We start from the raw sequence: 26,319 nt of genomic DNA, 5'->3' as shown, positions 1-26,319 counted from the left end.
TCATAAAAAAATTCATAAATCTATTCTATAGTTAATTGCTCAATTGCTATTGCTATTGGTCTTACTCTGATATTCTTTTACTTTGCTTCCAGCAGTCATGCTCTTGCTCTTTTTACGCACAATGCTCTTTCACTGTATCTTCCGAAACAAAAAGAGCACAAACTGAGTTTAAATAGTTAGGACATACCAAAAATTTTCTACTGTCTAAAACTAATACTAAACTTTATTTTCAAAGAGACACACAATAATAAAAAGCTGGATACAAAAAGTACAACATACAGTTACGTCTGCTCACACCAACATAGTTAACACGATTATATCACGTATATCCACAGATATTTTAGTCCACTGCTACACAATTCTATGATTCATTTGACTAAATCTAATAATCAGAATGCGCGGTAGTTGCGATGAAATAATCTAATATATTATGATAAAGTTACATCAATGTAAATCTAGCTCAAGCCATTTACCACACTATAACAATCGAGTGCATCAATAAACAAAAAGGCCTAGATTTCCATCAGCTAAAATATCTGTTCTGAGAAAAAACAAAACGGGTGCCACCATCTTAAACTACAAAGAACCGATTTTGAAATTCGAGGACCCCATGATTATAGCAATATAGGAGTTATGGGATAAGGGATCCGTACTTAACAAACTTACTCGCCAAATATATTATTAAATCACCATTGCATTAAACTCAAAATGGCCTGAAATATTTCACCAAATGAATAAGTTTTTGTAGCTTTTCTATGGTTAACGTACTGCGCTGTTCGTCTCGTTTAACTTGCTGATAGTTTTATACCAACATTTATGACTTTCTCGCTGTGGAACTTGTCCTTTCGTGGAAGTAATATGTGCACCACATGGACACAATTCAACTACGTTCAAACTACATTATTACACCACATCACACTTCATTCGCTTGCATATTGAAAATTGAGCGTAGACAAAGGTTTGTCAGTGCAATTTTGACGCTCAAAAGACGTCGATTTCACTATCGCTGTCATCGCTAGAGGAGATTTTCTTCTGTGGCTTGAGCAGTGACTTCCGACTTTTCGGTTTTGGTCGCAGCTTCTTTGTTTCAATAGGTTCATTGAACAACGCAAGGATGCTGTTGTAATCAGCACGAACAGCTGTGTCGTATGCGCTCAATCCGCGTTCGTTTTTCAAGTCTTTTTTGGCGTCCCACCTAAGGTTATTTGTATAGAAAAAGTTTAGCGCTTACATTGAGATAAAACTTGATAATTGAAAATGTACATTGCTTTTATTATTTGAGATAATTTTAAACTGTTGAGTGCTTTTTTTGTACTTGTACCTCTATTTTATTTAACCCATAAAAACGATAAATTTCACAGCAACTTACTCCAGTAGCATCTTAACCATGTCTTTTCCGTTAGGACCCATTTTGACAGCGTGATGAAGAGGAGTGTTGTGCTGTGGTCCCGATCTTCTATTGACATCTGCTCCCCCTTTAAGAAGAGCCTGGACACAGTCGTAGCGTTCCTTCATCACAGCAATGCAGAGAGCACATCGTCGTTCGGAGTCGATACAGTTCGGACTTGCTCCCTCCTTGAGGAGCTGTTTCACCTCCTCCACTCTTCCGTCTCCGCGAGGTCCAAGCTCTTTCAGCAAGAGTCTATCTTCAGGCTAAATCGAAAATAATTGAAAATATCACTAAATCGAATATATTTAGTGATGTGAAAAATGTAAGTAGCCTTGTAGTGTCAAGCTACATGCTACTGTAGATCACATTATGCAATGATCCCTGGCAGTATAATGTAAGGAACAGGAAATACTGAGTCAAGTCCAACAAACTATTTCCACTTCCTGCATTTGAATCAAGACTATGAATAGAAATATATATAAGTGTTTAACACACGTTGAGTTTTTCCTCCTTGATTGCAGACTTCTTTTTTCCTTTCTTGGTTTTCTTTTTCTTTTCAGGTTCATTTTCATCAGGTTCAAAGGTGCTTCCAAACGCAATCTTTTTCTTGGATTGGTACAAATCTGTAAAAGAAATTGAAAACATTTAAAGAACAGATCTGAGATACGTTGCAATAAATAATAAGGTTATAAAGCTAATGATCATTACCTCGCTGCAAGCCACGGAATCCACCATCTCCAAATTCAGTGTGACCTCGAAGCGCAAAGGTCATGCTCAAAGTCATTTCCTCTTCTCCTTCATCGATTGCAGTAGACAGTATCTGAAGATAAACAATATAATCTCAAGTTTTTCAAAAAAAAAACTATATTGCACTATAAATACTGAAATACCCAAGCTACAAGAAGCGACAGGTACTGCATATGCGTTACTTGGTACATGTTACTATTTATTAGAAAAACAAATTTTCAAAATATGTTTTTAATACTTACTCTTGAATATTAACTACTCACTTTTCCTAACTTTGGTTCCCCGATAACTGACCTAAATTCAACATTGTTATTGGTGTATCCTCTCAAATGTCCGCAAATGTGATCCATCTGCTTTCTCCAGTAACCTAAAACACAAGAGAAAAGGATTATTGAAAGCAAAGCTTCAGGCAAAATTGAAAATACATTAAATGCAAATACAGGTTTGAAAATTCCATCATCTTAAAAACTCACCTTTTCCGGGACTGACAGCAGTCAATGCTGGCTGCTTGTCTCTCATCCTCAACTCTCTGTCTCTCATCTCCAGCAACATCTCTTGCTCTTGAACCACTTTCTTTCCACCGGGATAAAACATACCAACAGTCTGTGTCTGCACTTCACGTGAACGTGGCTTCAGAGCACGAACCATTCGAGTTCTGGAGTAGAAGATTTTTTTTTGCAAATCGATGCAGAATGTACCATGTCCAGTAGGGCATTTAATAACAACATACACTATTGCATGTGTTCATGTTTTATATTAATACAAGTTATGAATTCCATGAATAATAGCTCACGATGTATTAACGTACTTATTACATGTCAGTTGTGCATCACCTATAGTACATGTTCAGATTAATAATGATGGTTACGTAATACAAACTTTAATTATTATCAAAAATACAACATAAAAACTCACGACTGTGGAGACTTTGGTAGAGTAGGTAAAGGCACAGTTTGCCACATCGGGAGATTTCCAAAAGGATAAGTTTGAGTCTGTTCACCCAAATCCAAATTTCTGGGATCCATACGATCAGGGGGGACAAATTTTGAGCCACACTGAGAACAGAACTTGGAGTATGGCCTGTTGTTGTGCTTGCAAAGTGAACACGTCATTGGGCTCTGCTCTGGTATTGGCTGAAATATGAAGACTCAGATAAAAACTATAAAAACTAACGCTAGAACTAAAAGCCATGAGCTCAGGACTTGAATTGAACAAGACCAAAAAGGATCACGTTTCTCAACCTTTTCTCCACACCAGTCACAGAATCTTGCATCGGGGTTATTGACTCTTGTGCAGCCCGGACATCGAACCAGAGCACCATCAAGACGAGGTAGAGGTGGAGCATTGCTTCCAGTATGTACAGGAGTAGGAAAACGATGCTCGCACGATGCGCAATGTGTCAGATGAGAGGGATTGTTAGTGCCACATGAACCACAAACAATTCCATCCTGTAGAAGCAAACGCGTGTGTAAATTTAATTATACTTACTTTACACAAGGCAAAAATGCAATGATTTAGAGGGAAAAAGTTATTGTTGTATGTAATTTAATTCAAAACAATTTACATTCCGCATAGTAATACCTGTAATCTGACACTTGCCGTTGGTTTCAGCTTTGGACCAATTGGTTCTTCACAGACAATGCATTTAGATTGAGTGAGTGGAACATAGGATCGACATTTTGTGCACATCCCCATCTGCAAAAACATTGTATAAACAAATCGCCATCTCAAAATGAACTTAAACAAACACAAAAGCATTTTGAGTATTGAAAGCTTTCAACTCACTGAGGCTGATTCATTGGTAGGTTCGTTAGGGTCAACCGGAACAGGCTTGCCGCAGTCAGGACAAAACCGACTACTTGAATCACGTGGTCGAGGCATGTCACAATACACACATCTTTGAACAACATGAAAAATATTCATTAAATGCCTTTTTATTAGAATGCGGAATATGTGATACCAGTACTTGTCTTACAATGTTACAAGTAGGCATTGTAACTGTTCAGAAAATAACTTCTTCAAATCAATAACATTTCTATGTCGTCACCAGCCATACGTCACCAGTATTGTACTGCTAGGTGGCAATTATATTTTCATCAGTAGCACTCACAGCTATCAGAGTGGTTAAACAGAATTTAGTTATCATTCTTTGAGTCGGGGTCATTGTGTCGAACTATTGTATTTGAACAACTTCGGATCGTAAAAAAATTTAGTTAGAGAAACGTTGATATAATATACCTTACAAAATCACCACTTCTGTGTGAAAGAATATCTTTCCGACTACTGTTCAATGATGCCCTCATCAACGAATCATTGCTTATCCTTAAATCTACAGGAAAATGATAATATAATGTTTCCTGGACAAGTCAGCAGTGGTCAATGTCGATAATTTCATGTTTAGTTGATGTGAAATTTTTGAAGAACTCGACTAAGTTATGTTTATTATACCATGCATTGGTGATGTTGGAATTTCCCCCCACGCCTCCTGTGACCTTGCATAAGGGCTTCCTTTCAACAGAGATGTTGTAATATTCCTGGACTCAATCTACGTACACGACTTTGATGAGATCAGAACTAAGTATTCAAGTTAATATCACCGATGTCACATCACCACTACAGAGTCTAATGTGACGAAACATTAATGAACAACAATAAGGACTAAACATAAATTTAATGAGAACTTCAAAGGTATTCCTTTACCTGACTGTGATTACTTAATTCTTTTTGAAATTTATTTGAGTCATCAGTGCCTTCACTTTCTGAGTCTGAAGAAGTTTGTGGCTCTGCATAATCAACGGTGAAAACTTTTGTAACAACATTGCTTTCTCTTCCATCTCTGCATTATAGAAGGTACGTGTTTGTAAAACTTGAAATGAAATGTAACGTAGAGACACATAACATAATGCAAAAAAATAAAAATCTGGGTTATTCTGATCAGGTTATCCTGGTTGGAATTGAAAACAAAGACATGTGCAAATCGACGTCTCAGATTCTACAACTTACTTAGTTCTGGCCAATGCTTTTACATATCTTTTTCCATCACGAAGCATAAATGGTTGTTTATACAAAAGTGTAGTGTTTTCGCCAAGCTTCTTTACTGGATCTGGTCGGGTGTTATCAACTGTGTAATATATCTTTGTGCCTGGAGTATCTGCAACAAATTAGGACAAATTGGGCATGACTTCCATTGATTTTAGCATTCATTTCACTTATAAGGCCTATCTACCATCATTATTTACATAAAACTAAGCAGTTTTAAAGATCTGAATTATGTATATGCTAGTTATAATTATATACATATGTATTATACATATATTTGATATATAAATTATGTTAACTATTAAATATATAAAAACATTTGTTAAAAAATAAAATACCTAAATTTAAATATTAATATTTAAATGATTAATATTAATTTAAATATGTAACTCATCCTACTACCACTGCTTAAATCGTCTATAAATAGACATTATACATTCTTATACCCACATACTAATCAACTGTAAGAAATGAGTTTACCTGAATGTATTTCAATCAACGTATTGGAATCAATATTGTTTTTAGTCCTTCCACTTGAAGGTAAGCGCAAAGGAATTACAGTTGGAACTGCAATAGCGCCAGCAGTCATGATGAAGCAGCAAAAGTAAGGTATATGTATAACAGAAATCTATCACCTAACTACATTTCTTTTACACAATTTGAAACATTATAAGTAAAAGTGTACATGTTAAAAGTTTACTAAAATGTCATTAACTTTTGATAATACAAGAATTTTATATTAAAAAAAAACAAAAATTCCATCCATCAGAAAGCCTGCAATAAGGAACCCGATTCACATCAATTATACAAGGGAAAGATAAATAGGTAATTAAAACTATGATAACTTTTCTATCTTTAGAACCATAACAGTTCGTTCCATACCTCAATGGACTTTTGTTGTTTTATTCACAAGACAGAAGCATCTTAGCTATTCACAATGCGAAAAGTGCTCGAAAAAATGGCAGCTTGAGCTTCGAAAGATGACTGATATCATTTAACTTACCAGTAAAATTGTACATTCAGAGCATTTTTTCTTGCTTAAATGTTAGCCCAACTTGAAATCTATCAACCTCGACCATATTCAAATAATCTACTCGTATAACATGACTCAATTTCAATCTTACAATTATTTATAAATTCTAACTCTCAATATCCTTACTGCCGTAGTCTTTATTAAGCTGCCTATATCTCAAACAGTGCAATCTATCAAAAAAGTAAAAACAAAAACATTCTTGAGTGCATAAAAGAACCACAATGAAAAGCTTGTTTTAAATTCAGCGGCTGAAGTGGATTTTACTCCAAGAAAATGTGTAGATACAACCATCAATGAGTGGATGTGCTCGTTTTATTTTCTAGGCAAAACTATAGATATAAGGGTTAGTTGTATTCCAAAATGCAAGCATGTGCAGGTAGTGCAATTTTTGTCCAAAAAGTGTGAAAATTCAAATTGTGGTATTAAAATAAATAATTGCGGTGCAATTAAATAACACAAAATGTGGGTGCAAACATGTCAGAGTGGATTTGGCAAATTTTGTCAACCAAAGATTTATGACGCAGACAAAAAGTTAAAGCCATCATCAATATTACATCGAAATAGTTTAACTCAAAAATCTGCTGACTTAAAAAATAAGCATGGATGTCAACAATTTACATCTGTCAAAATCCACCTGGGTAAAAATTGCGCCTGGCAAAAAGGACCTTGGGGTTTCACATTCCCGCATTAAGGCCTAAATGAGAAGGAGTTACGAGATTAAACAGAAAATCTTATGACGTATAACATAATAATTTTCAATAATCAACTGTGATATGAGGGGACAAAAGTAAAGAAAACCCTATTAAAATAGGTCTATTTCACCGGAAAAAATTGTTTGTTCGAAACTATTTTTACAGTTTCTTTTAACCAAACTTAAATGTTATAACATAGGCTAGTTCCCGAAATCTAACTTCTAATCTAAATCGGAGATCAATTAAATCTGTTTTGCATACCCATAACCTAACCGCCTATCTTTAACAACGTGCATGAGCGTGAAATAGTCACTCGCAAGTCTCATAAAATATATATCCAAGTGCTAAGTACTGAGACAAAGGCAATCCTGAATTGCGTCACTGAATTGGCTGTTGCAAAGATCGCTAAGAGTAATAAGCCATGAGTTTTGTCCAAGAATAAAATTTCTGAGACCGTACTTTGCCTGCTATGCTTGTGCTTGCCAAACTGGTAAATCATGGAAACAGGAAACTGTTTGAATGCTAGGCCTACTATACGTACTGCGGTAATGCCTACGTGCATATTAATCTTTCCTATTGCTAATGAAATGCTTTATACTTCACCAGTAAACTAAGGCATCGTCGAACGACAGTTATAAGTGCAGAAAATAACTTTTAAAAGTCTGTCTTTGCCTAAATTGAGCAGTGTCTGTGTCCATCGCCAAGGAGATAAAATACAAACTAAACAAATACACGATCCATAAAAAATAGTAATTCTAGCTGTTTCAAATCGTAAAGTGTGAGAGAAACAAAATATTGTACTGTACATATAACCTAAAAAAAAACTTCTAGCTTATGTTTCTTTAGAATTAATGCCATATTCATGAAAATTTCAGATGTTAAAAAATGAATGAATTAATGAAAAATTTAAATCTGAGAAAGCATACAAACGTTCGGTTGTCAGGATCGAAAAATCGAGTAGTAAAGAATCAGAATTAAATTACTCTCTGTCCGAGCAGGGTTCGTGGTTAAATGTTGTAATTCCAATACCATGAAAGAGTTTTAGCACCAGGGGAATAGACTAAGGAGACAAATTTTTTCACCTCTTTTTAAAAATATTTTTTCAGAAAATATATAAAATTAAGTCCGGCACGCTAAAACTTTCCCTTAATTAGCAGCACGTGAAAGGGGTCTAACGCAACGTAAGGACATTACGCTATATATATATTGTTGAACTGTTTCTGATCAATGACTGCAGCTAACTTGATATTATTTTAATGGCAAATAACATGTGCCGAAGCACAGGCATAACTCGACGACGAGAGGCGTCTCAAAAAAGCGTCTGTGTGCTTCTTTGTCTTAAAGACGATTGACTCGAAATACAAATTGTAAAAAAGATAAAAAATAACAATCACATTTTGGGCAAGTAAACGTGGTGTCCTGCCGCTATCTGGCGGACAAGGTGGCGAACGCTACAGGCGATCAGTCCGTCCGAAGACAGGGTATCAGCAGATAATGTCAGAATAAGTAGCTTTATTCTCAACGAGAAAAGAAATTTCTTGTTTTACCGTTTCTACCTCTCCTTTATCCGGCTTGGAAATCGCTGTTTTGTGAAATTTTGAAACGGAATTTTATAACACAAGCAATTTATTAATTTTATGTGATAAAACTTTCGGTTGTATATTTTTTGTTTTAAATTTTCTATTTTAATTCATTTTTTTCTGGTGTATTATAGTGTACCATATATTATTACTTGAAAACACTTAATTTAATAGCTTTATTTAGAATATCTATGATGATTGATTTTAGTTCTGGAAATTTTATTTTTTTGTTTGGGATTTGTTATCCATTTTAAAAAATATGTGCAAATTATTACACGATTGCACAGTTTTATTTTTATTCGGATACTTCTAATTTACCAATTTCCTTTTTAATTGTTGTCAAGCTTTTTATTATCTTGTTATGAAAATTCTAATTTTTAAAATTTGTACTAGAATTTTTCCTGACCCAGGCTTGGTGGCCGATAAATGAAAGCTTTTTACTGTTTATGAAGGCGTAGTGATGAAAGGATCACGTGGACAGCTAAAAAAACTGACGAAGGAGTGTTACTCTTACTCTAGTCTCTTAGGATAAGACAAGACACGTTATTAATATCACAGGACACGAGCTTTGTAAAGAAAAACTGGAACACTTCTATGTTACCGGAAAGATCAACGGGAACGTGCTGCGGAAAAGCAAAGGCTAACATGTATGAAACAAAACTTCTAAAAAAAATAAGCATACCACAAAGCTGATTCATACATGCAAACAAGCCTAGTGCAGTAACTAATAACTGAAGATGAGATGAAAAAGTGTATTATGCTTCTATGGTGAAGGTTTGTGTAGGGGGAATTACCTAAGTGTAATTTGATTTCAACTTTGATACTTTAAAATCCGTCACCCAGCATGAGTAAAACATGGTTGGAGATTGAAATGTTGTGAAGTTATCGCTTTGATTTGACAACAAGCGCCCTGCGTAATGCGTATTTATTCCTTTCACTTTAAGATCTGAATAATACGGTCTTTTTATTTCTGCATTCTCGAATCGACATAAAGGCACGAATGGGAAGGAACTATGAGACAATAGAGAATAATTGGGTCTAGTGTAGAAGTGTACAACCAGAGGATGCATTTGTATACTAGACTCCTGCTCTTCAAATTGTCACGTCATTTGGTTGTGCACTTTTGCACTAGACCCGAATAATTCCAAAATAATCCATCCTAATTGCTGACGTACAGACATGGGCATTTCAGTGCAGAAGCGTAAGAGACTCCAAAATACTTTAGCGAGGTTCAAATGTCTATATTTAGATATAAATCAGTAAAATCAAACCACAAATATTAATTCTCACAGTTTTAAATTAATCATAACTTAATAACTGTAAACATTAGTAGAAATAAATTTTGCATTTTTGGTTCTACGATTATAAACAATAACATAATGATTAAATTTAAACTTTTTTTTAAACTATCTTTACCTTTATTTATTTTTGTTTTAAGTATTTCTAAATATTGCAGCTTCTTTCTTTTTTATTATTACCCAGGAATAGGTAGGATACTATTTAGAAAGTCTTCGATGGATTCTTACTGCACAAGAATGAATCTTTTACAGCAAGGAGCTGAAGCAAGGTTGTTTGCCGCCAACTTTTGTGGCCGTTCATGCATTGTTAAAGAGCGTTTCCCAAAAAAGTATCGTCTTCAGGAAATAGATGAAAAACTAACAAAGAAGAGACTTTCGCAAGAAGTAAAGGCATTGCAACGTTGCAGAAAAGCAGGAATTTTAACTCCAATAATTTATTTTGTTGATACGACAAGGAGCATTATTTTTCTTGAAAAAATTGATGGAGAAACAGTGAGGCAACATATTTTCAGTGTGAGAAAAATGCAAGAAGATTCTTCCTATCATTCCATATATCCCATGGCCAGAGAAATAGGTAAAATTCTTGCAAAGCTACATGATGCCGATTTGATACATGGAGACCTCACAACTTCGAACATGATCATAAAAACTTCAGATAATAAACTTGACAAGAAAACGAATGAAATATTTTTGATTGATTTTGGATTAAGCTTCTCCTCATCACTTGCAGAGGACAAAGGAGTTGATCTTTATGTTCTTGAAAGAGCTTTTTTGAGCACGCATCCTAATTCGGAAGAATTGTTTTCCGTATTGTTGGATGCTTACAAAGATGTATCAAAAAAATCATCGTCTGTGTTGACTAAACTTGAAGAAGTAAGACAAAGAGGAAGAAAACGTTCTATGATAGGATAAAGATGAATCAAAGAAACTTTAAGAAAAGGGACTTTTAAACTTAGAGTAAACAATCTTTCGCTAAGATGCTAATTGGAGTTTTTTAGCAAAATTGCTGGATGGATTACCTCATCGGCTGCATGTATTTAAAAATGTTGCATTTACACATTGCAGCTTCTCATGACATGCCATGGAGAACAACTTCAAAATTCTTTAACTCATGTTGAATTTGTTTAAGTGATGGTGTGAGATGGAAAATTTTGTATATACTGCGTACTTATTTTAAACAAGCATTTTATGTTTCTTGAAAAAAATCTCTTCATTTTGAACATCAACAAATGGTTTAATTCTTTACTAGACGAATTTCAGTAAGGAAACTCTTAAATAGGAAAATCTTGTCTATTTGTTTGAAATTGATAAATTAGTGACTGTAGAAAGGAATCCAAAATTTTCAGATCATGCTTTGGCATTTTTTTTTACTATCAATGCAACCTGTATATTTTTTCTAATACTTGAAATGATTCCCATTTTTCCACAGTTGGCAATTATTTTGTAGAAACTTTGAGTTTGCTTGTATGGTTAATTTTGCACATGCTTTGTAGTCTAAATTTTTAAATTGGCTTTGATAAAAACGTAATGAACATGGTCATCGCTTGCCGTTGGCTTATTACAAACCAAGAAATTGGGCCAACTTACAACTCGTATTCTGTTAAGAGTCTTGCATAGTAATTTTTGGTAGTAACGTCTTATTTGTGGTACCAATTACACATGTAGCGACAAGCGGGCCGCTACATGCATACATGTCCCTTAGTGTTTGTAAAGGACATTATTACTGTACAAAAGTGCAACAACATTCATATGTTGAATTTCATCACATTTTGACTACAGTAAACTAACACTGCCAAGATTTGGTAATGGAAAAAATAAAAAATATTTTTCTTCAACGTATTAAACGTAGATAATTAAATCAGCCTCGGATCTCAAGTAATTAGGCCATGCGACTTGTTGTTAAAACACAGTGTATAGTATAAATATTATTATTTATATTATAGATAGGGTATTCTTAACGATGCATTGCCTATGTGGAATACTTTAATATCAATTACAAGTAAATTTGGACTAGCAGATAAAATTGCATAAAGTTTAAAGATGTTTGCGTTAAAGTTTAGGTTTACTTTAAAGGACTTCAAAGACGATTTTGTTTAAAATAACTTGCAATTGAATATAAACCGCTATAGAGTGATAAACAAAGAACCAATTTAAATTTTTTGGCAAAAGTAAATCAATAAGATAACTCCAAATAATGTTTATTTCAGCAAAAAAAGGTCACGCATTCTTTTGTCAAATTTAGGTAATTCTATTAGAAGAAAGGCTGATGGTATACCAGATGAAAGAACTTAAAGTCGTTCCTATGTGAAAGAAGTAAAGCCAATAGCAAAACGTAGATTTTTGTCAGATTTTAAAAAGCATGTTATCAATTTTAGGTTTACTTAGTAGTGTAAACTTACAACCTCTGTATGGTTTTAATAAGTTAATCGTAAAAGCCAAATACTGCATTTTGGTCATTAGTTGTCAAATTTTAATTCTTTCAATAGAAACACCTGTTAGAAGCACTCAAGTTATTTGTAATTGTTTAAATTTATACTTAATATATTTTAAAATTAACTCGCAAATGTTGTATCGGTGATGTCTATTACAGAATTATTGCTTGATTAATCACGCGTAGCTGGCGTTGCTTTGTCATTAGAAACGAAAACAGCCAGTACCAAAGTTACATGAGTGTGTGTTTTTTTGTTCATTTGTAGTGACATGTTGAGGCTCGATTCCGTTTCAACCTTTTCCAGTTGATACCATACGGTACAGTTGTTTGAAAGTATTTTTTTATCCACAAAGTTTTGTCTTGGTAAAATAGGGGACAGATTTTGGCACTACATCCCTGACACTGGTACACGGTACGGGACCGTAGTAGGCTAGGCCGGAAGGTTATATAAGCTCGGCTATAACACCAGACTGCAGAATTTGGCAAAAGCGCACTCAATACTGCTTTTCTTGAGCTTCAGTGCCATACTTATGTTGCACTTAGTGGCTTGGACAGAATTTCTGTGAACTCAATTTTCAATTGATTTAAAGATTGAATAAGTTAAACTGTGCGGCCTACATTACCGGTACTGTGTATAATTGCACACCTACAAGTGCACCCTTTCGTTGCGTCTGAGCATTTTTACGCACTGCACGTGTCATTTTTGCTTGTTTGCTGTACCAAAGATTTTGCTGAAAATAGCCGAACTCTGCAGCCCAGGGCTACCCGTGGTCATGAGTCACAATGTACTCCCACTGCTTCCTTACACACGTGCACACCGGAATTTTGCTTCTGCACGACCGAGATGTCGGCAAAAACTGCCATACTCACAGTCCGGTACACCGGTATCGCACAGGTACAAGACCTTTGTGACCTAAACTTGCATTGGATTATACAGATATTTTGGATTTCAGGATTTCATGGAGTTTTATGTACAGTAGGCTACTGCAAAATGTGCATATTTAATCAAAACTGGCAGACTGGTTGTTGAATGTGTTAATACCAGATTGGAATGTTTGCTGTTTTTGGGTGAGAAATAGTTTGCGCAACAAAATGAAACAATTGCTATCAAATGCACAACTAATTTTAATCCCCTGTGCACTGAGCAAACTTTCCAATCTGGTGTGTGAATAGAAATGGTAGGAATTGAATCCGAGTACTCGTACCCCAGTACAGGGTTGACTATTTGCATAGACTTATTTCTAATGCCTCCCACTATTTCACAGAAAAATATTGTAACATTGAACAAAAAAACATAAACAAAGAAAAGTTTTATAAAAAATACATAAAGAATTACTGTTGTAGTGCACACCAAAATGTGTGTCGTTGAACGCACAATTTCTTGTCAAAAACTATCATACTTTCCAGTCAGGCTCCAACATCTAATTCAAATTCTTATTGAATGAAGAAATAAATAGCTGTCAAGTCACAATGTCAACTTAATTAACGCAATGTTTAATAAATTTTTGCCATTTTACTGGCAACACGTGCTACTCTAGTTAAGGGTTTTCACAGTAAGTACTGTGTATTTTATCATTACAAATACAATGTTTCAAAAATGCGATGTAACAAGAAATAAATTGATAATAATTATGGATATAAAATAATCCACTTATAGACAATTCAAAGAAGGAGAAAAATTCTTAGGTAATTATATTACCATTTCATAACTATATGTAGTTACTTTTTATTACAACTACTAGTAGTGACCATTATTTGTACTCACAAAGTTTACATTTGAAACATCGTATAAATACAGTTTTATTATTATCTGTCAATCATGCACTGTAATGTGTAAATAGCCAAGGTAATCAAAGGTCATGACCCTGTACCAATCCATGTCTAAGCTAGACACATGCAAGGATGAGTCTGCAACCAGCAAGCTTAACGAAACAGAATGAAAAACGATTTTGATATCGTATGTCAATCATGCATTGTTTAATGCATCCCCATCCCCATCCAATTAGGTCAGGAAGAACCTAATATTAAACAAAGTGTCACAGCACTTAGTAGAAAGAAGTTGGTCAAGTAACGCCACTAATAACTTTAAGCTATATATATCTCATTACTTGATTGAGAAACAATTTTTATAATTTGGACTCAACAAGTTTGAGTAATATCGTTTTATTTTATTTCTAGTTTAGCATACTACGTATAGCAAGTGTTTCATGAAGTAATAAAAGTTTACCTAAAGCTGTGAGTGCACCTGTGAAGTACGCTTGTTGCAAAAAATATGCCGTATTCGAAATGCTGAACAGGCTGATTACAATGTTGGGCATTCCTCTGTTGCATTACTGCGCATATTCCCATGCCATGAGTTTAAAACAGTTTTCTACCTTATTTAAACATAAACTTTTTGTCAGGGTATGGGAATTATAAATACTTATGATACTGCATTTGACAGTTGGAAATGGACATAACACCTGGAGATTTCAAGGATACTTTCCTGCTTTCAAATCGGTCCAATTCTGGTAGTGTAAGATCTTTTCAGAGTGGAAGCAAACCTTTGTCTCGTGGTAGTATTGTGTCAGGTTCCTTTGAGTTACTTTCTCCTGATGCCGTAAGTTCTGTGTTTCTAGTTGTTTAAACTATAATTTTATATCAATTACTAACTATACTTTTTTGCATTGTACAGTATCAGTATGGCACCTGCAGTTTACGTAGTACCATCTGTTTACTTTTGAAATTTACTTTGTTATTATTTTTTAATACTTATCTAGAAGCCAGTGGTAGAGGATATTGAAGACTTTAACTTTGATGAAGAAGAGGTACAATCACATGCAAATGACTGTAACCAATCAGCAAAAGTGAACAGCTCAAACCTCTCCACAAAGCGCTTTATTTCAAGTAGTTTGAGCAGTCACTCAAGCTCAACAGTTTCGGAATGCCACAATGAAGAAACATCAAATGATAGAAATGCAAAAGATGATTCAAAGGAGAACTTGAAAGAATTTACTGCATATGATTCCCAACTAAGTGAGGCGATTAAAAAAATGCAAAAGCTTGATCGAATCCTAACAAAAAAGATTCAACGAGAGAAAGAGGTGTGGTGGTCATTGCAATTAATTCATTGTGGGTCATTTATTCATTCATTTATCTTATTGTTTACCTGTATTTGTCAATTCCACTAAAATTATTTGTAGGTTAAATGTTACTAAATTCAAGCTATTCATTTTAACTTTATTGTATCCTTTTTTAAACCTTTGTTAGTCTTGTTAACTTAGCAGACCGACTTGCTTGTGACCAGTTGTGGTGAAGCAGCCACCAATCATCGAGAACAGCACTTGGTGTGATTAAAAAAATAATATTTAAATTTTAAATCAATTGATGCTCTTACAAGGTAAAAAGACAACGAATGGAGAATCAGAAGCTTTTTCATGAAGAAATGGCAAAAATTTTTATTGCAAAGGAAGGTGGTACTTATCCAGACGTAACTAGCAACACTGAGAAGTACCTTGCTTTGCTACCACCTCCACAACAGCTTGATGGTAAATGTGTGCTAAAAGCTTTGATATTTAATGTCTGTTTTATTGTTGATAAATATTGCTATTTTTGCTGCATTTTAGTATTTTATCCTAACTTGAGCTCCTTTTCAGTATTATTAGAAAGAAATGAGAATACACATGATTTTGAACCGATCTTTCCAACTCAGCTGCACTTTAATGAAGAGGTTCACAAAACTGCAACAAAGGTTAATTCTTCCTGTTTGACGGAACATAATGTACTAGTATTAATAGTATTTACCCACAAACTACTGAATTTTCAGTATACAACTGAAGCAACATATTTGCTAATTTTTCTGAATTTATAGTTTCGACAAACCGAGAATCAAAATGAACCAAAAGTGCAAAGATCTCATTCATCCTCATCATTGAAAGGAAAAGATTCCAAGTTAGGAGATTTTGTTAATGAGAAAGATAAACCTTCATCAGCTGGTTCAAAGCGGAAAGCAGACTCTGTTCATTCTAATGATAAAAAGACTGATTTTATAAAGCGAAATATTGAGGTATCAATAAGCTAGTTTTTATACTGTATTTTATTCCCAATTTTTTGTTTTTTTCTGGGGTGTTTAATAGATTTTCTGCTACATGTTCATGGAGTAATGTGTTGTCAGCTTGGCATAACTTACATAACTTGATGTTTATTAAAATATGTTTGAATTGTCATTTTTACTTTTAAGAGAAGCTAATAAATTACCTGTTTGATAAAGTATATGTGTCTCCGCATTATATAATTGGTATTATTTAGTATTATATAGTCGGTAGTTGCCATTTTTAATATTGTTCTTTGTCTGAACAGCCACCCTCGATTAATTATTTTAAAGTTTTTTTTTTTAGCTTGCAAAAGATTCTGGAAAATATATATCTATGACCGAAGAAGAAAAGCAACGATTAAACGAACTTTTAAAAGACATTGATGAAGTTGATCCAGATGCTCCTGAGGTATAAATGCATATCTCGTTGTTTGACCTTGTTGTAAAAGATAAAGACTCATAACAAAATCAAGACTATTGTGACCAAGATGATATTTATGTTTTGTGATCAAATTTCATTACAGGAGGGAGATGCATTCACGAAACTTGCCGCTCTCCCATCCGGAGAAGGTTACACTCCTGAACCAGAAGAGATGAAGAAACTGGAGGACATAGATGATCAGCTTCAGACTTTAGTCTCTCCGACCGTATATCGTTCCATCTCAAGTACATCACACATCTTTAATCACATGCATAGCAGAGTGAGTTTTATTTTAACTCACAAATCGGTGTATTAAATATATTTTTTATATATGTGCCACATAAATTATAAATTGTAGCTGTGCTGGATTTCATACTTCTTGTAGTTGAAATTATTCAAACAGTTACCTTTTTACTGTACGTTTGATGTTTATTAGTAGGGTATTAATCATTGTGGATTTCATTTCTGGTTATACTTTATAATATTTGTATGCATTCTTTAGTTCTTTTGCATGCCTTTTACATAGTAGGCTACTTTTGTGGAATATGTTCATAAATTTTATGAAATCAAAAATATTTACCACAGTCTTCAGAGATAATGGACATTGGTAGGAAGATAGCAAAGTCTAGCGTTGTGGAAACATCAAGTCCCACACAAAGAATGCAAGACATTGAAGACAGGCTTGCCAAGCTTGACAGCAAATGGCAAAATGAGGTGCATTTGAATTTTACTTTAAAAGGTTGCACAGTGCATTTGATTTTGAAATTATTTACATCTGTTCTTCCTACACTTGGAAGGTTTTCGACCGTCGATATGGTTGTGCTTTATTGCAGTAAGTTGTGATCAATATCTGATACATCGACTACCTACATAGAGTTTAGGCAGAAAGGCAATGATGAAATGTTTTTATCTATTGTAGTTTGATGAAAATGGTCCTCACTTAAGTGATTATCAACTTCACCGACTTCTGGAGGAATGTTCCAGATGCACGTCACCAAATTCCATGACAACATCACGGTTTTCCGATTTAGGTATTTGTGAGAATGATGAATATTTTCCTTTATCACCTACGCAATCGCAACGGACCTCATCTACTCTGCGTGCCGATTCCACGGTTGGGTCAACATCTTCGAGGACAATAGATACTTCTTCCGAGTCAGAAGATGCAATTTCCGTGAGATCTCTTGCTCCTAAGTTGTCTCGTGACGCTTTGAACAAACTTTTGCTTGATGCACGCTCTTCACTGGGATTGTCCAGCCCTCGTTTAAGTAACCATAACAACATCTCTTCCCCCGAATCTTTGCAGGATCAGGAGCAAACGTCTGACTTCGAGGAGAGAAATGACTCATCTCAATTATAAATAAGGCTTCGCTTTTTAAACTCTAATGTGTTTTAGATTTTTTTATGAATCTCTCTGTATTTTGATGCATCTTTTCATTGCGCCCTTTGCTTGTATTTTTTGCAGTTTTTCATCGTATTCGTTGTCTCCTTTAAAACTACATGTATGATATTTTTACACAAATGCTGTTTCGAGTTTATTGAACTTGACACATTTCAATTATATACAGTTAAATCGCAACGCTAATCTCAAGAAGTGCTATTGACAGTGACTATAGTGTATAAACAAGCAGTGACGTAAGTTACATTCCGATATCGATCAGCGGAAACTACAAAATCAAACACTTTTTAACTACATAGGCGAGTTTGTACACAGGATAATCTCAAACAATTCCAAGAATTTGGCGAAAAAATAGCTGGTGGATTCATGGAGACGTTACGTAATATCGAAAAATTTAATGTTACTTGGTTTTTAAAAAGCGCAAGAAAAATAGAAGGCTAGAACTTAATGTCGAACCCGGAAGTTAGCGTGAAAGGCCAACTAAGTGCATTGGATTTCTTTATAATCAGTTAATCGTTTTACTTCGTTTCCTCATTTCTCAAGATGTTGTAGTTATCTTCAAATAATTCAATCAGGCCACTCATGTCTATCTGACGATCGTTCCAAACGTCTTCGATTGGATGAGCAACTTTGTGAACTAAATTGTCCTGGAAAGAACAGTAAAATGAAGGAAATCCTTCATGTGTTCTTCTGACAGATATAAACAAGCCTATTTCAAGCTTACCTTTGCAATGACGTCTATTCTTCTTTCAAGTATGCACTCTAGATCAAGGCTGTAGAGGACGAGATTAAGAAAGCGAAGTTGGATCATAACGCAAACCCAGAGCAAAGTATTTTCGTCGACTTGCACCAGCTGCGTGTTGTTGGTCTCCAGGACTTTCTTAGCGGATAACAGGATGCGTTTCAGTTGTGGGTGACGCTCTTGTAGCACGTCTACCAGCACCTGAAAGAATGACTGGTTCAAGGAGGCACAGACATCTTTGACAGAGAATTAGCTAGTTCCCTTTTTTAAATTATATCCAATCCATTGGCGTTTGTAAATTTTTGAATCAAAAACAGGTATTGTTACTTGGTTTTCCCTGAGAAATTTTTGCAAAATAGTCGGACTCCAGCCGAGAGGTGGAGATGACTTGTTGTAAGTATCCAGTTCCTCTTCTGCTAACCAAGCCTGGAATTCAATGATACGACTTGATAACAGCAAAGGATTTGTTGAAAATATATCACTTTCTTCTTTGTCATCAGTTCTGATATATTTAGTGATGGATTTAAGTGGACCACGAATCGTCTCTCCTTCCCTAAAATCGCGAAATTATGTTAACTGCTATACATAGAAATTAGTAAGTTTGCTTTAGTAAGTATAGGCTTTATCTATTTCGATAGCTTTCCAATATCTCACCTTTTTTCATTAAAAAGGCTCTTTTCAGTAGTCGTTACGGGCCCCACCCTTGGGTGCGTTCTTCTGTAAGGGCAATTAAACTTTCTATAGGGAGACATAAAAATTCGACCTCGGAACTCTGTATCACCACTGTTCGATTCGGTCAAATGTGGTCTGATGCTTGGTCGCAGTGGATTGAGAAAATCTGTGGATGGAGATGGGAGATACGGATGAAGAGACCTTCTGACGTCAAAACGATTTGCTCTCTGCTCATCTTTTAACAAGCTTTTATGGCGGAGCGTAGGACCTTGAAAGATAATAGGCTAACGTTACCTACAGCCCATCTCAAATGACAGGAGTTGATCGTAAAAATCAATCAAGTACACGTAAAAGGAATCATTTTAATCAGGATAAATTACATTACTAGGATTAACAAGTAACTCCGTTGCAAACTTGTATTTGTTAGAAATTAGATCTCACTTTATTAACAAATACTTACCGAAACCTAACTGGTCCCTTATTTGGTGCAAACTAAAGTCACTCAGCTGGACTTCAGGAATGGGCAACGGAAGACTCTGCTTGCGTACGCTGACATGATAATGGAAAGGCCGATAAAGAGAATATCGCTCAAAGCGGTAAGGCCTAAGTAGTCTTATTCGTTCCTGAAACAATAAAAAGCAGGAAAAAATCGCTAAAATCGTTTTTACTTAGTTTTTTTTCCCGGATGACTTCGTTTTTATACCTTTCTTTCAAGTCTTGTGACCGGAGTTAAAGGAAGAAGCCTGTAGTCGTCGTCTAAACGCAACTTCAATGAATCCCAAAAGGATTCTACATCATTCAGTTTTCTCCGGACATCTCGTTTAAGTTCGGGATAAACGACTGAAAGGTAATTGCCTTTAACTTCCAGGGTTTGACGTTTTGAACTGTTCATGCTGAACTCCAGATAATATTTCTGCAACGTTAAAAAAGTTATTTTTAAAATAAAAAGTATCTGAGCTGTCGCTCTATCTTTTTATGTTGCTGTGAAAATAAAGAGAAAAATGGTGTTATAATTTTATGATATTAGGCTAATAAAAAAACATTCAGCTAAACAACAAGATAGGTTAAAGATCTGTCAGATGAATTATAGGCCTTTCTTGAAAGTGCTTTTGGAACAGAAACAAAAATATTCCTTAACATCGTATACTACTTAAAACTTGTATGAATTTATTCAAGCAAGCATCATTTAACCTCCAAAAGCAAATCCGCATCTTCTGTCAAAACATCACTGAGTTCGGTTTGCCTTATCATATTTTCCATTCTTTCCAACCACTCAAGTGTGTCGTTGTACTCGCTAATGAAGTCATTCCAGCCTCTTCTCGATTGGTGCGTAGACGGACGTGCTGCTGGAATGCGGTAACTCAACGCCTGGGAATAACGAAATAAAGCCACTTTCAAATCAATATAGGCTTCGTATTGTTTCATTCACTATTTATCTTTGTCAGGCGAAACTCTAAATTTTAGGTGAAAAGTTTATCATATAAAATTTTAGGATACATACTGTAGTCTCTTTTTTCGCCGGGTTGAATTCGACCGGGTCAAGAAATCTTGTTGTTTTTTTCGGAGTCGCTGGAGAACGTTGTGCTGGTGTTGATTTATTCAGGGATCGCTTAGGTGTTGATGTCACAATCGGTTTGAAATCGTCGTATGACGCAAGAGGGTCGACCAATTCCGATTTTAGTTTTGAAGAAAGGAAGGCGTGGTCTTGGACGTCGACAGAAGATTGGATGTTAGATAGCTCGGTAATGTCGTCAGAGTTGCAAACGTTTAGCCCTTCGCATTTCAGTTCGACCTTCTGTAGAACTATTAAGATAGTCGTCTTCTCGCTCGGGAGATTTTTGAGTAGCATGGCGGCATCTTCAATGACATTTTCATAAACCCTTTGGGTGTGGGTGATAATATTGCGTTTTCTGGAGCTGTTTGAATCGTAAAACTAAAAATAAAGTAGTAAGATGCTTTTTAGTTGTACTCTACGATAAAGAAATCAATATATTATAGAGCTCTTAAGAGTATATAAAATAAGACAATGCACTGCCAAACGTGAAATTGTTTGCTGACATATTGCCACAGAATAAATCGAAATCACAGGCTATAAATACTTTAACACATAACCAACGCTGGACGTTGGAACGACATATGGTTTTATTCGTTTTGTCGACGATTAATTAACAAACAAAAGTAAGACGTGAGAAAATGATTTAAAGGGACAAGACAAAAGAAAACTATGCGTTCTCTTTGATGTAATTAAGAAGTAATTTGTGCTATGTGAAAGCCTTGCGCGGAATGGTGTAAAGGTGACTGGGTTGTGGTAGGAGGGAGCACTTGAAACTAATACGTTTGTTCTGCTTTGGAAATGTAACTTGAGAACAGATTCGCACTTACGCTCGGTCCAGTGGGATCTTCGCTATCAAGATCCCTCAATTCGTCAATCCAGCTCATCAATGTCATTGTGTTCTGTGAAAATCTCTGCAACGCAAAAAGTTGATGTTTGTAACACTTTATCAACACTCAATATTATGTTTGATAAAACAAACATTAAACCGCTTTGTATGCAATCCAAGTCTTACAAATGCAAATAGCAACCCACGCGATCGCATGCCTATAGTATTCAGTAACTTTGACCACTTTCATCGCTTCTACAAATACACATTTTCCACAAAAAAAATTGTATTAGGGTTTGCGCTATAAGGTGTGCGTAGTTGACTCTACGGAATATAACAATGAAATCGCGTCTTCGTGATGCTTTAAGTAAGTCAGGGAAGTCAATGGGCAATATTTGTGGTATATTGACCAAGCCCTATTCTTAGACATTATTCTTTAGTCATTACTGCCAATATGAGCCGTCATACAAGGCACAAGCCTCCGAATGCCTTAATAATAAAAATTCCGTTTGGGTAAATTGCTATTTATTCGTAAAGAATGTGCTATAGCTGTACGTTCCTTGATTCCCTCTGCTTAGGGGATAATTTCCGTTTATCTGTAGGCTACTGTATTTTTGCAAAGCGAGAATACAAAAAACTCAACTAAGTAGTTTTAGCTCATGAACTAGCAATTGAAGCGCAATCACTATACTTAAAAAGTCATTGATAGCGCCTTATATACTGTAGTTATGCGAATCGATATTGTCCAATAACGTGGACCGTTACCTCTAAAACTTCATAAATTTGATCCCACTGCTCATCGCTGAAGGAAGAATGATAAACACGAGCACCATCATCCACAGCTTCTTCTATCGCTCCTGTTTCTTCTTTGCTTTGATCCCTTTGAAAAGATTTTTCTATCTCGTTTGCCTTCTCTGTTTCTGATTCATGCAGCGAATTCAAATTTAAGCTTTGGGAGAGCTGTAAGCGAAATTTTGCCATAAAATATTCATTTGAACTTTTTGCATGGTCTCTACTGTATGTCCACATTTTTAAGTTTACGTTATATCCGCAGCAGATGTTCTTTTTGTAACGACAGGCTTATAGCTTTGGCAAGAAAGAATACAGTAACACACCGTATACTATGCTATAATTTCATAAATAAAAATTAAGCAAACGGGCAAAACAAATATTCTTCTTTATGTTTCTTATGCAATATCAAAAACCAAAAATGTCATTTAAATTGACGAGGTGTCCTATTTTAACAATGAAACGAAATTCTTTCAACGATATAATCGATTGAGTGATTTTCCATAAAGACTACAATGTTTGTGTTACCTGCAGGGCGGAATCAACGTCTGTTGTAATGGTTTCACCATCTGCTGTACTTGTGTCTTTATCGTCGTCATCAAAATTTGACTCATCTGCGACACTTTCTCCAGCTTTTGAATCGTAGCCGTCGTCTCTTGGAGAGCTTCCTTCGGCAGATATTTGACTTTTTTGGCAATCTTCGGATGAAAACTGATGTCCAACATTTACCTCATTATGTTCCGTAATATCGGATGCCATTATATCTAATGTGCTCTTATCCTTTGAAGGATTCAACCGGCTGCCTAGTTGTGTTCGATAACTCGGAAAATTGTCGCTTTCAGGACACTGTACAAGAGTTAAAACGGCCCTGCCATCGACATCACTACAAACGTTAACAGCTTCCGGTACAAAGTTATAGCCAAAACGGTCAAACTTATTACAGCCGTCCCCTGCTGAGTTAACCACCCAATGACGAGTTTCTCTGCAAAGTTGAATGGAGAGAATTTTAATTTGTACGCACAACAAACTCCACAGTTTGTCTATAAGCTCCAGGTGTCTTTCTGAAAGAACACCCTGACTGTCTTGCGCGGTAAAGAAATCCAACCCTTCTTTATTGCCGTCAAACAATGCGCTTCGGCTTTCACAAACAGAACTTCTGTACGACCTTCCAAGCTCTTCTATGTCATATTTTGTTGTACTTGCTTTGTGGTTTTCAAGTTTGGAATGGGCGAAGAGCCCTCTCTCACCTTTTTGGATGTAAGCTTTCGCTGTTATTAAAAATTTCTTGAGGTGCTTTTCTCTCTTTTCCAAGTCGCTCTGGCAAGCCTATAATAACAACATATTCTGAGGTCATAACACCCGTTACTTAAAAGTTTTGATTTCAGTGGCTATCGTTTGCACTTTAACGGTAAGCCAATACCAGCGTGTAAATTTCATTCTTTCACCTTTTCAAACTTCCAAAACGTTTTATAAAATATTCAAATAACTTGTGAGATAACTTCAAATAACAGGGATTGTGCTCAGTCGACAGAAAAGCGAATTTGCTAATACTCTGCGTTTATAAACCTAATGGCTTTTTCTGGTTGTATTGATAAAAATTGTAGGTTATAAATTTTCTGCCTTTAGTAACAGTTGGGATAATGATATGTTTAAACTCCTCCAATTTGAACTGAACGTGCGTAATGTAGCATGAAACGAAATCCTCTTACAAGACAGAAGTAGTGCTCTGTATGCGCTTCTCGGTGGAATAACCTCTTCAGCTGTAAGTGTATACACCGCGTTATTAACTCGAGTGCTTTTTTCAATCGCCCAAAAACAAACAGAGAACGTGTAGCTAGCGCAGGATTATCATTGAAAACAGGCCCCCACCAAGATAAGGTTGTTCAATAATTATAATCATCGTTTTATGCTGGAGAAAAAAACCGTTTTCTAAAAATATCGGTCCAAAATAACGTAACTTTCTGAACTTAACCAGCACACTCCCAACACTAAAAAAGGCGTAAACGAATTACAATGGAAATGTAATTTTAATGCAACTTACCGTTACTTTAATGTGTCATTACCGTATTTACTTAACAATTTAATTATTGATTTTCTGTAATAAGTTATATAGTAATTTAAACCGCCCTATAGATTCGAATTATTAACAATTATTATTTGAATTTATAATGACTTTGTTGAACGAAAGTTAGGCTATGTTACTGAATATACATTGGAAAATTCTGTAATGCGCGTTCAAGCATGTACGGTATAGTGTTGTTGTTGGATTAAAGGCTAAAGGGACTGAGAAAAGCATTTTTCCCTTGTCCATCCAAACCTTTTACGTTACCCATTCAACCAAAAAAGCTAACCTTGTCATAATATGAATCAAAAGCTTGTAGATCTTATGCGTATTGTTGGTTTTGTTTTTATAAATACAAAATAAACTCTGTACGTAGGTTCAGGGTGAAAATACTTTTTAAAAACTCCGTTGAGTTTGTAACATTAAATTTTGCAAATCTAAACGATTCAGTGAACAGTTCACGGTGCTGTAGGGCCAAATATAACCAAAACCATTGGCCTGTAACATATTTCTGCCAAACAGACCCTCATAAAATGTCTTGTGTACAATTAAAACTATTCACCATTTAAAAACAATAATTACCTGTAAAATAAACTTGGCGTCCGACTTGCTCGTTCTCAAATTGTCATCTGGTTGATTGGCATCTATTCCAAGCTTGCTAAGAGTTTTCGACATGCGGTTTAACCATGATATTGACTCTTGAGCTCTTTTCGATATTGCAGTCTCAAATTCGTCATCACGTACTTGGTCGTTGCACATCACGTAACAAATTTTGCTTTCGACAGTATGCGTTGGTGTCTCCATATTCAACATAATGTCTAATGTCTAACCTAACGTTAGAGGATTTAACAGGAACAGTCCATTGCATTCAAACTGCTCAAACACTCCATTGCGTTCAAACAAAGGCAAACTGCTATAAGCTCAGAAGTGATAACTTAATTGATATATTTATAGCGTTTGGTCGACTTCCTTTTAGCTGCTATTATTTCAGCCAAAAATTCGTACGCTTTTCTCACACGTTCATGTTGAACTATAATTTGATTGTTATAACAAATTTAACCTATTCCTCACCTATAAACATACCTTTAAATTCCAATTTAACTCTGATTCTTCTCAATAGCTAAAATCAACTATACTGTATCTGCATACATGCCCAGTTTCCTAAGCTCACTGCATATATATTAGCAACCGGCTGCGTGACTGACTTGTGTTACTGACTTACTTACTTATTTTGTTTTATTTTTGTTATGGCTGCACATAAACTCATGTCACAAAATTACATTGAAGGTAATTCACTAAGGACTTATATAGGCATTTAATACGTAACGTATGAAGTTACTTAAGCCTTATCAAGCCTCTTTGACGTTTCTTTACTTGTGTTATCGATTACCTATGTTTACTTTCATCCTGAATCAAACAAACAAAATCATTGATTTGCTACTGCTATATACGTTTCCATACTTAAAAGGTTTCTGGTAAAAAGGTTTAGGCTTATACATTTCTCTACATGTTCAGGGATAACGCTTCCGTTCTGTAAATTATAATGTGAAAATAGCGGTATAAGGACAGTA

The 26,319-nt window shown here is 35.2% G+C and overlaps 4 protein-coding genes across 5 annotated transcripts; 2 read left to right on the top strand and 2 right to left on the bottom strand.

Annotated features, from left to right (window-relative positions):
- Positions 1-208: 208 nt before the first annotated feature.
- LOC143463146 (double zinc ribbon and ankyrin repeat-containing protein 1-like) lies at positions 209-5,918 on the bottom strand. The gene is made up of 15 exons (XM_076961532.1): positions 5,657-5,918; positions 5,141-5,288; positions 4,838-4,973; positions 4,586-4,682; positions 4,376-4,466; positions 3,923-4,034; positions 3,719-3,832; positions 3,379-3,585; positions 3,053-3,270; positions 2,611-2,792; positions 2,401-2,504; positions 2,099-2,210; positions 1,886-2,013; positions 1,370-1,653; positions 209-1,195 (listed from the first exon to the last, which is right to left on the bottom strand). The coding sequence occupies exons 1-15, from the start codon at positions 5,763-5,765 to the stop codon at positions 982-984; spliced, it is 2,256 nt and encodes a 751-aa protein (XP_076817647.1). The 5' UTR covers positions 5,766-5,918; the 3' UTR covers positions 209-981.
- A 4,049-nt stretch (positions 5,919-9,967) lies between these two features.
- On the top strand, positions 9,968-11,614 carry LOC143462250 (EKC/KEOPS complex subunit Tp53rkb-like). The gene has a single exon (XM_076960330.1). It carries the CDS (start codon positions 9,996-9,998, stop codon positions 10,689-10,691), a length of 696 nt encoding a protein of 231 aa, XP_076816445.1. The 5' UTR covers positions 9,968-9,995; the 3' UTR covers positions 10,692-11,614.
- Positions 11,615-11,864: 250 nt separating this feature from the next.
- On the top strand, positions 11,865-18,288 carry LOC143462248 (uncharacterized). 2 transcript variants are annotated; one of them, XM_076960328.1, is made up of 10 exons: positions 11,865-13,105; positions 14,654-14,809; positions 14,970-15,293; positions 15,590-15,737; positions 15,846-15,940; positions 16,061-16,255; positions 16,587-16,691; positions 16,807-16,983; positions 17,289-17,417; positions 17,623-18,288. In XM_076960328.1, exons 1-10 carry the CDS (start codon positions 13,055-13,057, stop codon positions 18,061-18,063), a joined length of 1,821 nt encoding a protein of 606 aa, XP_076816443.1. In that variant the 5' UTR covers positions 11,865-13,054; the 3' UTR covers positions 18,064-18,288. The 2 variants fall into 2 exon arrangements, with proteins under 2 accessions (XP_076816443.1, XP_076816444.1); XM_076960329.1 differs by lacking the exon at positions 11,865-13,105 and adding an exon at positions 13,314-14,445.
- LOC143462247 (uncharacterized) lies at positions 18,226-26,268 on the bottom strand. Its single transcript, XM_076960327.1, has 12 exons — positions 25,331-26,268; positions 23,215-24,012; positions 22,663-22,857; positions 21,899-21,982; positions 21,018-21,449; positions 20,708-20,884; positions 20,220-20,429; positions 19,977-20,139; positions 19,499-19,784; positions 19,172-19,397; positions 18,827-19,045; positions 18,226-18,749 (listed from the first exon to the last, which is right to left on the bottom strand). Exons 1-12 carry the CDS (start codon positions 25,559-25,561, stop codon positions 18,621-18,623), a joined length of 3,150 nt encoding a protein of 1,049 aa, XP_076816442.1. The 5' UTR covers positions 25,562-26,268; the 3' UTR covers positions 18,226-18,620.
- Positions 26,269-26,319: the final 51 nt, after the last annotated feature.

This window comes from Clavelina lepadiformis, chromosome 6, assembly GCF_947623445.1.
Source record: "Clavelina lepadiformis chromosome 6, kaClaLepa1.1, whole genome shotgun sequence".
NCBI classification, from domain to species: Eukaryota; Metazoa; Chordata; class Ascidiacea; order Aplousobranchia; family Clavelinidae; genus Clavelina; species Clavelina lepadiformis.
This window is presented reverse-complemented; position numbering and strand designations above follow the sequence as displayed.

Excerpts from the sequence above, each read along its gene's own strand:
- LOC143462248 (XM_076960328.1), top strand. The coding sequence starts at position 13,055 with ATGTCGGCAAAAACTGCCATACTCACAGTCCGGTACACCGGTATCGCA. Across the intron at positions 16,692-16,806 it reads TTGATCCAGATGCTCCTGAG|GAGGGAGATGCATTCACGAA; the intron begins GTATAAATGCAT and ends ATTTCATTACAG. Across the intron at positions 17,418-17,622 it reads ACAGCAAATGGCAAAATGAG|TTTGATGAAAATGGTCCTCA; the intron begins GTGCATTTGAAT and ends TATCTATTGTAG.
- LOC143462247 (XM_076960327.1), bottom strand. The coding sequence starts at position 25,561 with ATGTTGAATATGGAGACACCAACGCATACTGTCGAAAGCAAAATTTGT. Across the intron at positions 21,983-22,662 it reads AAATTTATGAAGTTTTAGAG|AGATTTTCACAGAACACAAT; the intron begins GTAACGGTCCAC and ends TTTGCGTTGCAG. Across the intron at positions 20,140-20,219 it reads TCACAAGACTTGAAAGAAAG|GAACGAATAAGACTACTTAG; the intron begins GTATAAAAACGA and ends TTATTGTTTCAG.
- LOC143462250 (XM_076960330.1), top strand. The coding sequence starts at position 9,996 with ATGGATTCTTACTGCACAAGAATGAATCTTTTACAGCAAGGAGCTGAA.
- LOC143463146 (XM_076961532.1), bottom strand. The coding sequence starts at position 5,765 with ATGACTGCTGGCGCTATTGCAGTTCCAACTGTAATTCCTTTGCGCTTA. Across the intron at positions 5,289-5,656 it reads GTTGATTGAAATACATTCAG|ATACTCCAGGCACAAAGATA; the intron begins GTAAACTCATTT and ends AATTTGTTGCAG. Across the intron at positions 1,654-1,885 it reads TCAAGGAGGAAAAACTCAAC|CCTGAAGATAGACTCTTGCT; the intron begins GTGTGTTAAACA and ends TTTTCGATTTAG.